This window comes from Rhopalosiphum maidis, chromosome 1, assembly GCF_003676215.2.
Source record: "Rhopalosiphum maidis isolate BTI-1 chromosome 1, ASM367621v3, whole genome shotgun sequence".
Taxonomy (NCBI): domain Eukaryota; kingdom Metazoa; phylum Arthropoda; class Insecta; order Hemiptera; family Aphididae; genus Rhopalosiphum; species Rhopalosiphum maidis.
This window is the reverse complement of record NC_040877.1, coordinates 3,033,428-3,043,494: the sequence shown is the minus strand read 5'-3', so window position 1 is coordinate 3,043,494 and position 10,067 is coordinate 3,033,428. Positions and strand designations below refer to the sequence as shown.

The window sequence follows — 10,067 nt, the reverse complement described above, 5'->3', positions numbered from 1 at the left end:
TCTGTGGACAAATATTCTTTAAATTTTAAAATATTAAACCATGGCATACATTTTATTTTAAAAATGTAATTGTTTTAGTCTATTTTTCAGTTTCTTTTTTTTTTTTGTTGCTTTTTAAATTGTTTAATTTTTCACTGCTAAATTTGTTTTTCCTTTAAAACTCATCTCCACTGAATTATTTTTATTATTTTTTTATTTATATCATAAATGCCTAACATTTACTTGTATAGTTGCATAGAATCATATTATGTTGAAGTTAAAAAATAAAAACAATATATATTGAATTAGATATTTAAGTTTTAAAAATGTACTTAAAATGGATTACCTAACAGCTATTAAGTATTAAAATAGAAACATGATCCAAACAAATGTTATCAAAAATAATTATGATTATAATTTTATCATTAGGTCATAACTCATAGTAAATACCAGTGGTTGGCAATTGGCAAACTGTGAAAAAGAAATTGAAAATAAATTAACCATAAATATTTTAGAATTTTTTATTTTAGAATAACTTGGTAAACAAAAATATTAAATAAAAAACTTCTAGACCTTTTTCAAAATTAGTAGCCAACCCCTGTTATAGACTAGAATATATTATATATAACTTTTTTAGAAAACAATATAAATTTTTATAGTTTAAAATGTGTCTCATGATTACAGAAATTAAACTAGAATCTTTTTTACCTTTTGATTTGTTTGTTAGTCTTAATTTCTATTTGTTTAGTTAAAAGAATCTATCTATGCTACTTTCATTATATGATAAAATACATCTATAATCATTTTCTATATGGAATACGCATACCCAGTTTCTAGTAATTATGTGGAAATCACTGAAAATGAGAAGATAATTTTATTTATGATGTCACTTATGTTTTCACAGGAACGGTTTAATTTATATTTATATTAATTACATTATGTATATTATGTTATGGGCAAAGTATACAATTTTAGTGTTTTTTATAATGCCCGGGCTTGATATAAAATGGCCTTTGTATATTGGCCAATATAGAATATAATATAATATTTAATCATAAAGGACGTAAAGTATAGTCAAAATATAATGAATAATAAAATACATATATTCATACTATAATATTAATTATATTATTAATTTTTTTATTTTTTTATTACTAAATATTAAATTCTTAAATACCTATAGGTATATAATTTTAAGTTGTAATTTTGAGAAATGAAATTGAAAAATGTATTTTATATTGACTGCAATGTTTCCTTGTGTGTAGCATAGATAAAAAATTATCAAATAGTAAATGCAATACATTTAAGTAATATAAAATATTATATAACCCATAAATAGAGTTACAATTTATAATGCTATCCACTGCAGTATATATGTATATAAAAATGTATTAAATTATTATTGTATTTGCAGATCGCAGATGTGTATCTTGCGCAAATGGGTAATATGTTTTGTCAAAATTATATCTCAATTACCATATAAATACTTAATATTATATAGTATAATTGTCTGTTAATCATCGTTAATAATGTCCTTTAGATTATATTTTTTAATATAAAACCCATGTATGTATAATGTATATAACCCATAGATTGGGACAATGGTGTACTAAAGGGGATCACCTCCCCCCCCAAATTCAGGTCTAAGTATGCCACTGGATTGGGAAACATTGGCTTAATGAGTGTGTGTGGTAGTAACATATTATAACTTTTAAGTATTGATATCTATGTATACACGGTTTGAAACAATTAAATAATTTAATGGAAGGTTTTTAATGTCAATTTAGGTAGACGTTTTACTGGATATTAATATACAATTTTAATAGTGAAGAAAAAATCATCGAAGTCTCATTTTACAAAGAACCGGTAAGCATGAATAATAATTAAATAATAATAAATGATTAAATTATAATAATACAATTATGAGTATAATAATATAATAGGGTGTTACCCTAACCTAGCTTACCTAACCTAGATAGAAAACTTCAAAAATGAACCAAAAAATCTACTTAAAATTTAAAAAAGTGAAAAAAATTTAATTTAAATATAATATTCGATAAGCATAATCATTGTATGTGTGAAAGCATTTATATTATAGATACCTAAGTCATAATATACGTATTATAATTATTTATAACAGGCGATTTTAGCTAAAATACACATTATAAAAAATAATTATTAAAAACGAATACTAGTTGTCTCAATTAGCAATATATTATTAATATGCATATATAATACGTATATAATATATACACCTATATACAAATTTATGAATATTAATGTTAAATTATCGATCACATGAAAGATTATAAAAAATGGTATCTAATTAAAAATTTAAAATATAAAATGTATGATAATAATATATTATTTTAATAATTAAGTACCTAAGTATTCAAGTATTAACTAATTCGTTAGCTGCTACAGTAAAATATAGGATAATAAACTATATGTTTAGTATTAGGTAGGCACTTCTTAAACGTTATAGTATTTACTATTTAAAACATATAATTTTTGGAGGGGGGATGAAAATCTTATTAAATTATATATTTATATGTATAAATATAGTCAAATTATAGAATGAAATCAAACTTTCTGTTCTTCAATCACCAATTCTTGGGGGTGTGGGGGGATCAGCACCCCTCTCATTAATACGCCACCGACTATATAAGTATCTTAGTATTATTAGTTGTAACTATTTTGTTATTATAATTATCATATCTATAATAGAACTATTCAACTAAAATATAGTATTATTTACTAATACATATATTAAAGTTGTCTTTTAAATATAGGTAATATATAGTTGGAAATATAGTAATTAGTAATTATCGTATGGTAGTTAAAATAAAAAAATACATAATAATAGGAAACAGTCTAAATCAAAAATAAAATATTATATATATGTGAGTTTTATGAAGTTAATGAAAATATTAAATATCATCATTCTTTGTTGGCTTTTTACGGCGGCCACCACAGCAGCACAACTTTTTGCCGGCCTTTGCAGGATTTATCTTCCCAGGTACGACAAAAAGTGCTTACATTTAAGGATTGGTATTCTGAAACTATTATAACCAAATTGCCATCTACTTCATCCATATCAACCACATCGATTTTTTCATCATCCCCCAATGATTTTTCATATGAAATTTGTTTAATGTCTATTGTCTACACATTGTATACTTTTTGATTGATTTTATTATTTTAATAATAAATACGTAATTTTTGGGGAAAGTTAATTTTAATGATTTAACTTTTTTTAAATACATTTTGAATTGTTTTCAATAATACTTATAACTTTGTGTACTTTGGAAAATTTAAAAAACGAGTACCTATTGTTAAGAAATATAATTAAAAATGGGCCATTAAAAAAAATAATGTATTAATGTAATGAAGTGATTTACGACGTTCACGTTTATAATTTTTAGAATTTTAATCACTAAATTTGTTTTTATTTTTCAATTTAATGAAAAATTTGTATTTACGCTAAAGCGAAGTTTTAGAAAATTTTATTTTCACATTGGCTTCCTTGATAAATAATAAATATTATTAATATCTGACTGTTGCGTACGCGAGATATTTTATATAATTGGGAAATGTAATAATATTATCTGTAAAATGTACAATGTAAATGTTAGATAAGATACGTCTGATACAGCGGTCATCGGTGACAAGCGATCGGCCATTGTTTAGTCGAAATAAAACCGTACATATGTAAGTACGCGTCGTAGCCGTTCGATAAGTGAACTGGCAAATAAAAGTGAAATAATATTAATTAAGGTTTAGTACTTTATTAAATAAACCCGAGTGGTCGTGAACACTGACATCTGTTAAAAACTAAGATATAAAATAAATACTTTTTTTCTAATAAATAAGTATATTTTGGTGCTTAGAATTTTTAAATGTTAAAATATCTAATAAGTTTTTTTTTGATAAAAATCACAAATAGTATTTTAGTTACATGAGAAAAATATTTAAATTTTGTTATCATTGATTATACATACCTATACTTACTTTGAATATTTTTTATTTCGGGACCTAAGATACGTATTTACTAAGATTTGAATGTATGTAACTATTTGCTAATATAATGTATTAATTTTGCTTTCTACCGTTGTTACTGAAGAAGGGAGTTTTCTAGATTTATTTACTATTACATTATATTTTATTATATTTAAAATTAATGATAGTAATCATTGTTTTCGAATAACGTTTTCGACATAAATTCAATTTAAGTTTCAGCTCATTTTGACTATTCCATTTTTGGTATCAAACAACATTAAAAATACTGCAAATTTATCCAATAATATACTTTAATCAAGATTTAGTTATTATTGTATTTAATTATACTGTAAATTTATAAATTTAGTTGTTAATTGTAGCTAGTATCTATATCTTAATGACTATAATTCAAATAGTATTTCAGTATATACTACCTGTATAATGTTCGCCTTACGCGTAATTAGTTCTGTAATGTGTATCTTGTAAGCACTAATCCATGTAATATTGATGAACTTTGAAACTATTTAATAATTGAAAGTTGGAAGAGACAATTTAGGAAGTTTAACTGATAAACATTTTTAATAACGACAAAATGCGCCTGGCGTTAAACTTAAAAAATAATAATTTTTAAATTTGTTAGTATTATAAAAAGTTATAACAACTTTTTAAGTAAACAGACCCTAATATTTTATATCATACTATAGTTTTGCTGTACATAACTAACCGTTAAAAAAAAAAAAAATTATAATAACATATGTATATTGGGTACAGAATTTTGTTACACACTGCTCGCGGTCCATGGGTTGGGAACCGTTGGTCTATACTATATTCCTCGATTTAATTATGTCCGCTTTATATATATATACAATATGATCGATATTAATGTTAATCAAAATATGTGTTCGAGGGCGTAACTAAATCATACATCATATGATATTACATAAGGATATCATTAGTTTTTGAAGATATTATAAATACCTATATCTAATAATATTTTTTTGTAAAAAAAGACATTAATCCACGTGATTAATTTCTTTAAATTGTAAAGATTATAAAATTTAGTATGTAATGTTTGCTATCTGTATTTTTTAAATATGTTTTCCATTGACAAGTGTTAATGAAGGAATGAATTAGTCAACTTGCGATCTATACGCCACCGCGATACCGTCCATCACACAGTGATACCTGTCACGATGATATTTGAATAATTTTTATTCAACAATTTGTATATTTCTGTATAGTAAACTGACTGTAGTGGCTTCAAAAGTTAATCATCAAAATGATGTGCTTTTGTAAATTTTGATTTAAGTTCGCTATCTACATTGTCAGCCAGACAGGTGAACGGACAACAGTTTTTTGCTAGTAAAAAGTGTGGTATTAATGTATTATTCACTAAGTTTGGTTATAGTAGTACCTATTACAATATTATCTTACCTAAATTACTGTTCGCCATGGGATTAACTGTATCGCCACAATTATCCTTGTACATGTACGCACCGGGTTCCTTGTAACTGTGAAGATTGCCGAAAATAATAATTTTTACAATATTTAAAGTATCTACCTCTGGGCTCTTATAAGTATTTAAATTTTAGATGAGCGGAGTAATGATACATTGGTTTTTTACTTAAATATTTTGGATTTTGTTATTAAAATAATGAGTTAGTTCACACATTATACAGTTCTTTTAGTAAGTTATATTGGTATATAATAATGATTTAAGAAATTATTAAAAAAATAAAACTGTACCTGTAGTTATACATTGTACAGTAGTTCATAGCGTTATTTGGTTTGCAATAGCTTAGTTTTGTAGCCCACGGTGTTCGAATTTTTTCCTGTTTTTCTATTTTCTTGTAGCTAGATCTGTTTGTTGTGTTTAAGTCCATTTTTTCCACGGGAGTGGTATAACTATATTATGTTAAACAGTTAATGCATATTTTAAATAAATGTAATTATTTTAAAATAATGAAAATACGATTTGTATACACTACTTAGAACGTTCCTTAGGATTTGCGAAGCACAGGGAATAAGTGATTGTGTGACCTCAGTACGAAAATAATAAATATAAATATCTATTTAAAAGTGTTTTTTGAAATACCGATTTACTTTTTGTACAATTCAATTAATTAAAAACTATCGAATTTTCATAGAATTTCCAATGTTTTGGTAGAAACAGAAAAAATAGAGTATTATTATAAAATAGTCATTTAATTAGTAATAACCTCAAAAAAATTTTCTATATTCCCTCCTTTCCCGATTTCCGCTGATTTATGACTCTTCATGAGACACTGTAGAACACATCTGAATCCTATCACCCTCAATACAAATACTGTGGTGGTACTTACCATTGGTTCGGTTTAAAATTTTTCTCTCGTTTCACACAAACGGGTTGGTAAGAACAAGAGCTCGTGGTGAGCCCCGCCATTGGACAGTCAGAATTTATCACAAGGCTGTCAGACTGCATAATTTTTTTGCCACGTCCGAGGCCTTCGTAGTCGCATGGTCCGTAATAATCGTGTTGTTGGGTAGTCATCATCCGCATAGGTCCTTGGTTCTCCGGACAATTGTCTTTGGGCACGATTTTTTGCACTACTGATACACATTGTACTGGGTAACTCATCTATGACAGTCGCAGTTCGATAAAATATTATTAAAGATTTGTGCAAGTAAATATAAATTTATTTATATTAGTCTATATCAGTACTTAAACAACTGTGGGCTGTTGAAATATAGTATGTATTTATTTTATTTATTTTCAAAGGTTTTTATGAAAAACAAAATAATTATTAGTTTCGATTAACTGCACAATTGAATAGACTGTCATTTTATAGTCATTTTTAAACTTACAATAATAAAAAGCTACCTTACTTATATATTAATAATTCCTTTATTAAATTGGTGCTTTTAGTAGGTGTCTAACAATTTAATTTTAGTGTTAAGTAAATTTCCTATTTTTTAACGATTTTGATGGTAAAAAATTATACACACGTTTAATTGTAAGTTAAAAGAAATATAAAAATTTGACGAAGTTTGAGTCCTAGATATAATATAAAACATAATTATTATGCTTGAAAAAAAAACAAACAAAATACTTCACCCTTTGGGACGTTTGGTTTTGAAATTTTCCGGCCATGACTAAGTGATCTTTGTGCACGATAGGCTTCGGTCGATTTTCACACACATCGTGATGGTAGTACGAATGATTGTATACGGAGTCGTCAGTAAATGGTATATTACTCACGTTCGATTGCTATATATTATAATACATAGGTTTACTCATTTAATAAATAAACAATGAAATGTAATAGAGTAAAATATTTATATAATTCTTTACATTCAAATTATGCCTGTAAGATAAGAAAATATAAATATCTAAAACTATGAAATAAATAAAAATATTAAATTATCCGAACAAAAATTATAAATAGAATACATAATAGTATAGTATAATACACTATAATACTATTCTTTTCATGTTAATATGGTTGATTGTAAAACTTCTTATAGAAAACTGCATAATATATGAACCTAAATTATGTGATACATTTAAAGTTGAAGAAAGTTCTTATTGTTAGAAATGTTATAGGTACCAAACGCTAAAAGAAAAAACACGTAAGTGACAAAAGTCGTAAACTTTCAACTACCTATTTATATTTCATAAATACGTGTATAGGTATTATAGTATATAATATAATATTCAAGATGGTACGCATACTTAACTCAAAAATATGGGTAAAAGATTATACTTGAAAAAAATACTTTGTCCTGTTAAGAGGATGTCACACTCACATGTGTTTTCTAAGTATTACAAATATACAATTGTATATTTTACATTCACAATAATTTTACTCCGTTATTTTTAAATTAATGGTGAATTGTCATTTTTTATGAAATTTGAAGGTATTACGTTTATTATTTAGGGACATTTGGAAGCTTTATTAAGCAAGTTATGATAATTTTGTTTACAAAAAATGTACAGTTTTAAAATACTTACTACGTTTGGTTTGCACGATTCTCGTCGACACGGCTGCACATATTGAAATCGATTCTGAAAATCAATAATCGTTTATTTAAACGATTGCTCTTGGTTGAGCATTTTATTATAAAGCACGTTGAGTTAAACAAAACTAATTGTATAGATCAATCACACATTTTATAAATACATAGATTTACAAATTCAGCACTATTTAATCTATAGAGTTTTAGTTAAATATTAATAATACTTATTACTTATACATATTATACAATATCATTATTCAGAGTTAGAAATATATCACATAATTTATAAGTACAAAATGTAGTTTGTGAATGGGAAATGTCCCACATTTCATTTTTTAGTACCTACTCATAAATATATAAGTTTAATGGATATATATATATATAAATTATCTATAATAGTCACTATCTAAATAATATAATAATGGATTTAATGTTATAACATTGTATGAATGACTCCCAGGAAAGAATATCTATTCTATTGTTATCCTGGCGGCTGCGTCTCTAGTGTATACATAATTATATTGCGTTCCTTTGCATCTTCATAGTATGTAAGTACATGATTTAATTCAACATATTCTTTTTATTATTGTAAGTATAAAAATAGAGGATTGTAAAAAAATTCTTTTACAGAAAATATTAAACCAATATATATACACGGGGTGTTCCATTTATTGTAAAATAATAATATTTTTAGAAAACAATTATAATTTTTTTAAGTTTTTACTCTTTTGAATGACAGGATACATTTTAAATTTAATATTCTGAAGGAAAATATTATTTTGAGTATTACGATTTATCAAAATAACATTTTGGACTGGTAGATTATTAGTTATAACTTTATAAGTATTTAAAATATAAACGAGCAGAGTAGGTTCTCCTATATCATTCCACTGAACTCATCAAAATATTAAAATATACTTATGTAATCACGTCACATTTCTTCGCTTCTGTAATAACTCTGAACTCAAATGTATAGTAACTATACTATATTGTTGGATCATCGTTAATAAAATATATTGACGTTCATCAATTTTTATTTTTTTAATAAATTAAAGCTAATTTCTTAATCATTAATCTAACTCAATCGATTTTCTCGCGAATCAAGTTTATATGTAAGAACAGAGACCTGCATCAAGAGTGAATAATTATTATTCCAAATAATAAATAGGGAAGTTTATGTTTTTTTGGAAAATTTTTTTTTATCTTAAACTTATTATACTCATAGATTTTTGATTTTTAAATAGAAAAGTATATATTTTAATTTTTGTTATCAAAAGTTGAATAATTTTCTAAAAATTTTGGTTAATTGTTTAGCTATTCTAAAGTACTGTTAATTAAAAATAAATAACACTGATAGATATAAATCTATTGTATTTATATAACTCGATAAATTTGTGTATTTTTAATACGTTTTATTACCTTTAGTGTTTGGCAAGCCTCTATATTTTGAAATCTACAATTTTTTTTTTCAGCTTTCTGTATACAGGCTTTAGGAACGGCGTTAGGCAATATTGAACACTATAAATAATTTTTTAATAATATACGACATCCATGTTACATATTCTATGTTACGTTGTAACACTGCATTACAAGTTACAACAGTATTATTAAAATATTATTGTATTTTCGTACTTCAAATGATTGTGCTGTTTGTAGACATTCTTTTACTTGAGACATTGTATTTTTTGTGAAATTTGGTCAGTTAAAATTGCTACCTACTTAAATTTGAGTTATTTATTTAATGTAAGTACGATTAAATTTTGTTTGTTAAAAAAAAAATTAAAAAAAATTAAAAATAAATTTACTTATATGGTTGCTTAGTATAAACAATACTATTATTGTGCGAACATAATACAACATTTATTAGCCAACTACTAAATACTGATAATTGGAATTTTAGGTGTATACTTTGGCAGATAATAAATTTTTTTTAATTTTAAATTATTATATAATTATTCTTCTCGAAAATTTGCGTTAGTTTTATCTGTTTGAAACATTTACTAAAAATAAATGTATTATGTGACTGTTTTTAATATATTTTTTGATAACATTTTTAATAATTATAATAAAAAATTTTCAGTACCATAACCGAT

At 24.8% G+C, this 10,067-nt stretch overlaps 1 protein-coding gene across 1 annotated transcript; it reads right to left on the bottom strand.

The window, feature by feature from the left end:
- Nucleotides 1–5,245: 5,245 nt before the first annotated feature.
- Nucleotides 5,246–9,651, bottom strand: LOC113550040. Its single transcript, XM_026951639.1, has 8 exons — nucleotides 9,607–9,651; nucleotides 9,394–9,492; nucleotides 7,970–8,023; nucleotides 7,073–7,225; nucleotides 6,321–6,595; nucleotides 5,725–5,883; nucleotides 5,413–5,489; nucleotides 5,246–5,337 (listed from the first exon to the last, which is right to left on the bottom strand). The coding sequence occupies exons 1-8, from the start codon at nucleotides 9,649–9,651 to the stop codon at nucleotides 5,246–5,248; spliced, it is 954 nt and encodes a 317-aa protein (XP_026807440.1).
- Nucleotides 9,652–10,067: the final 416 nt, after the last annotated feature.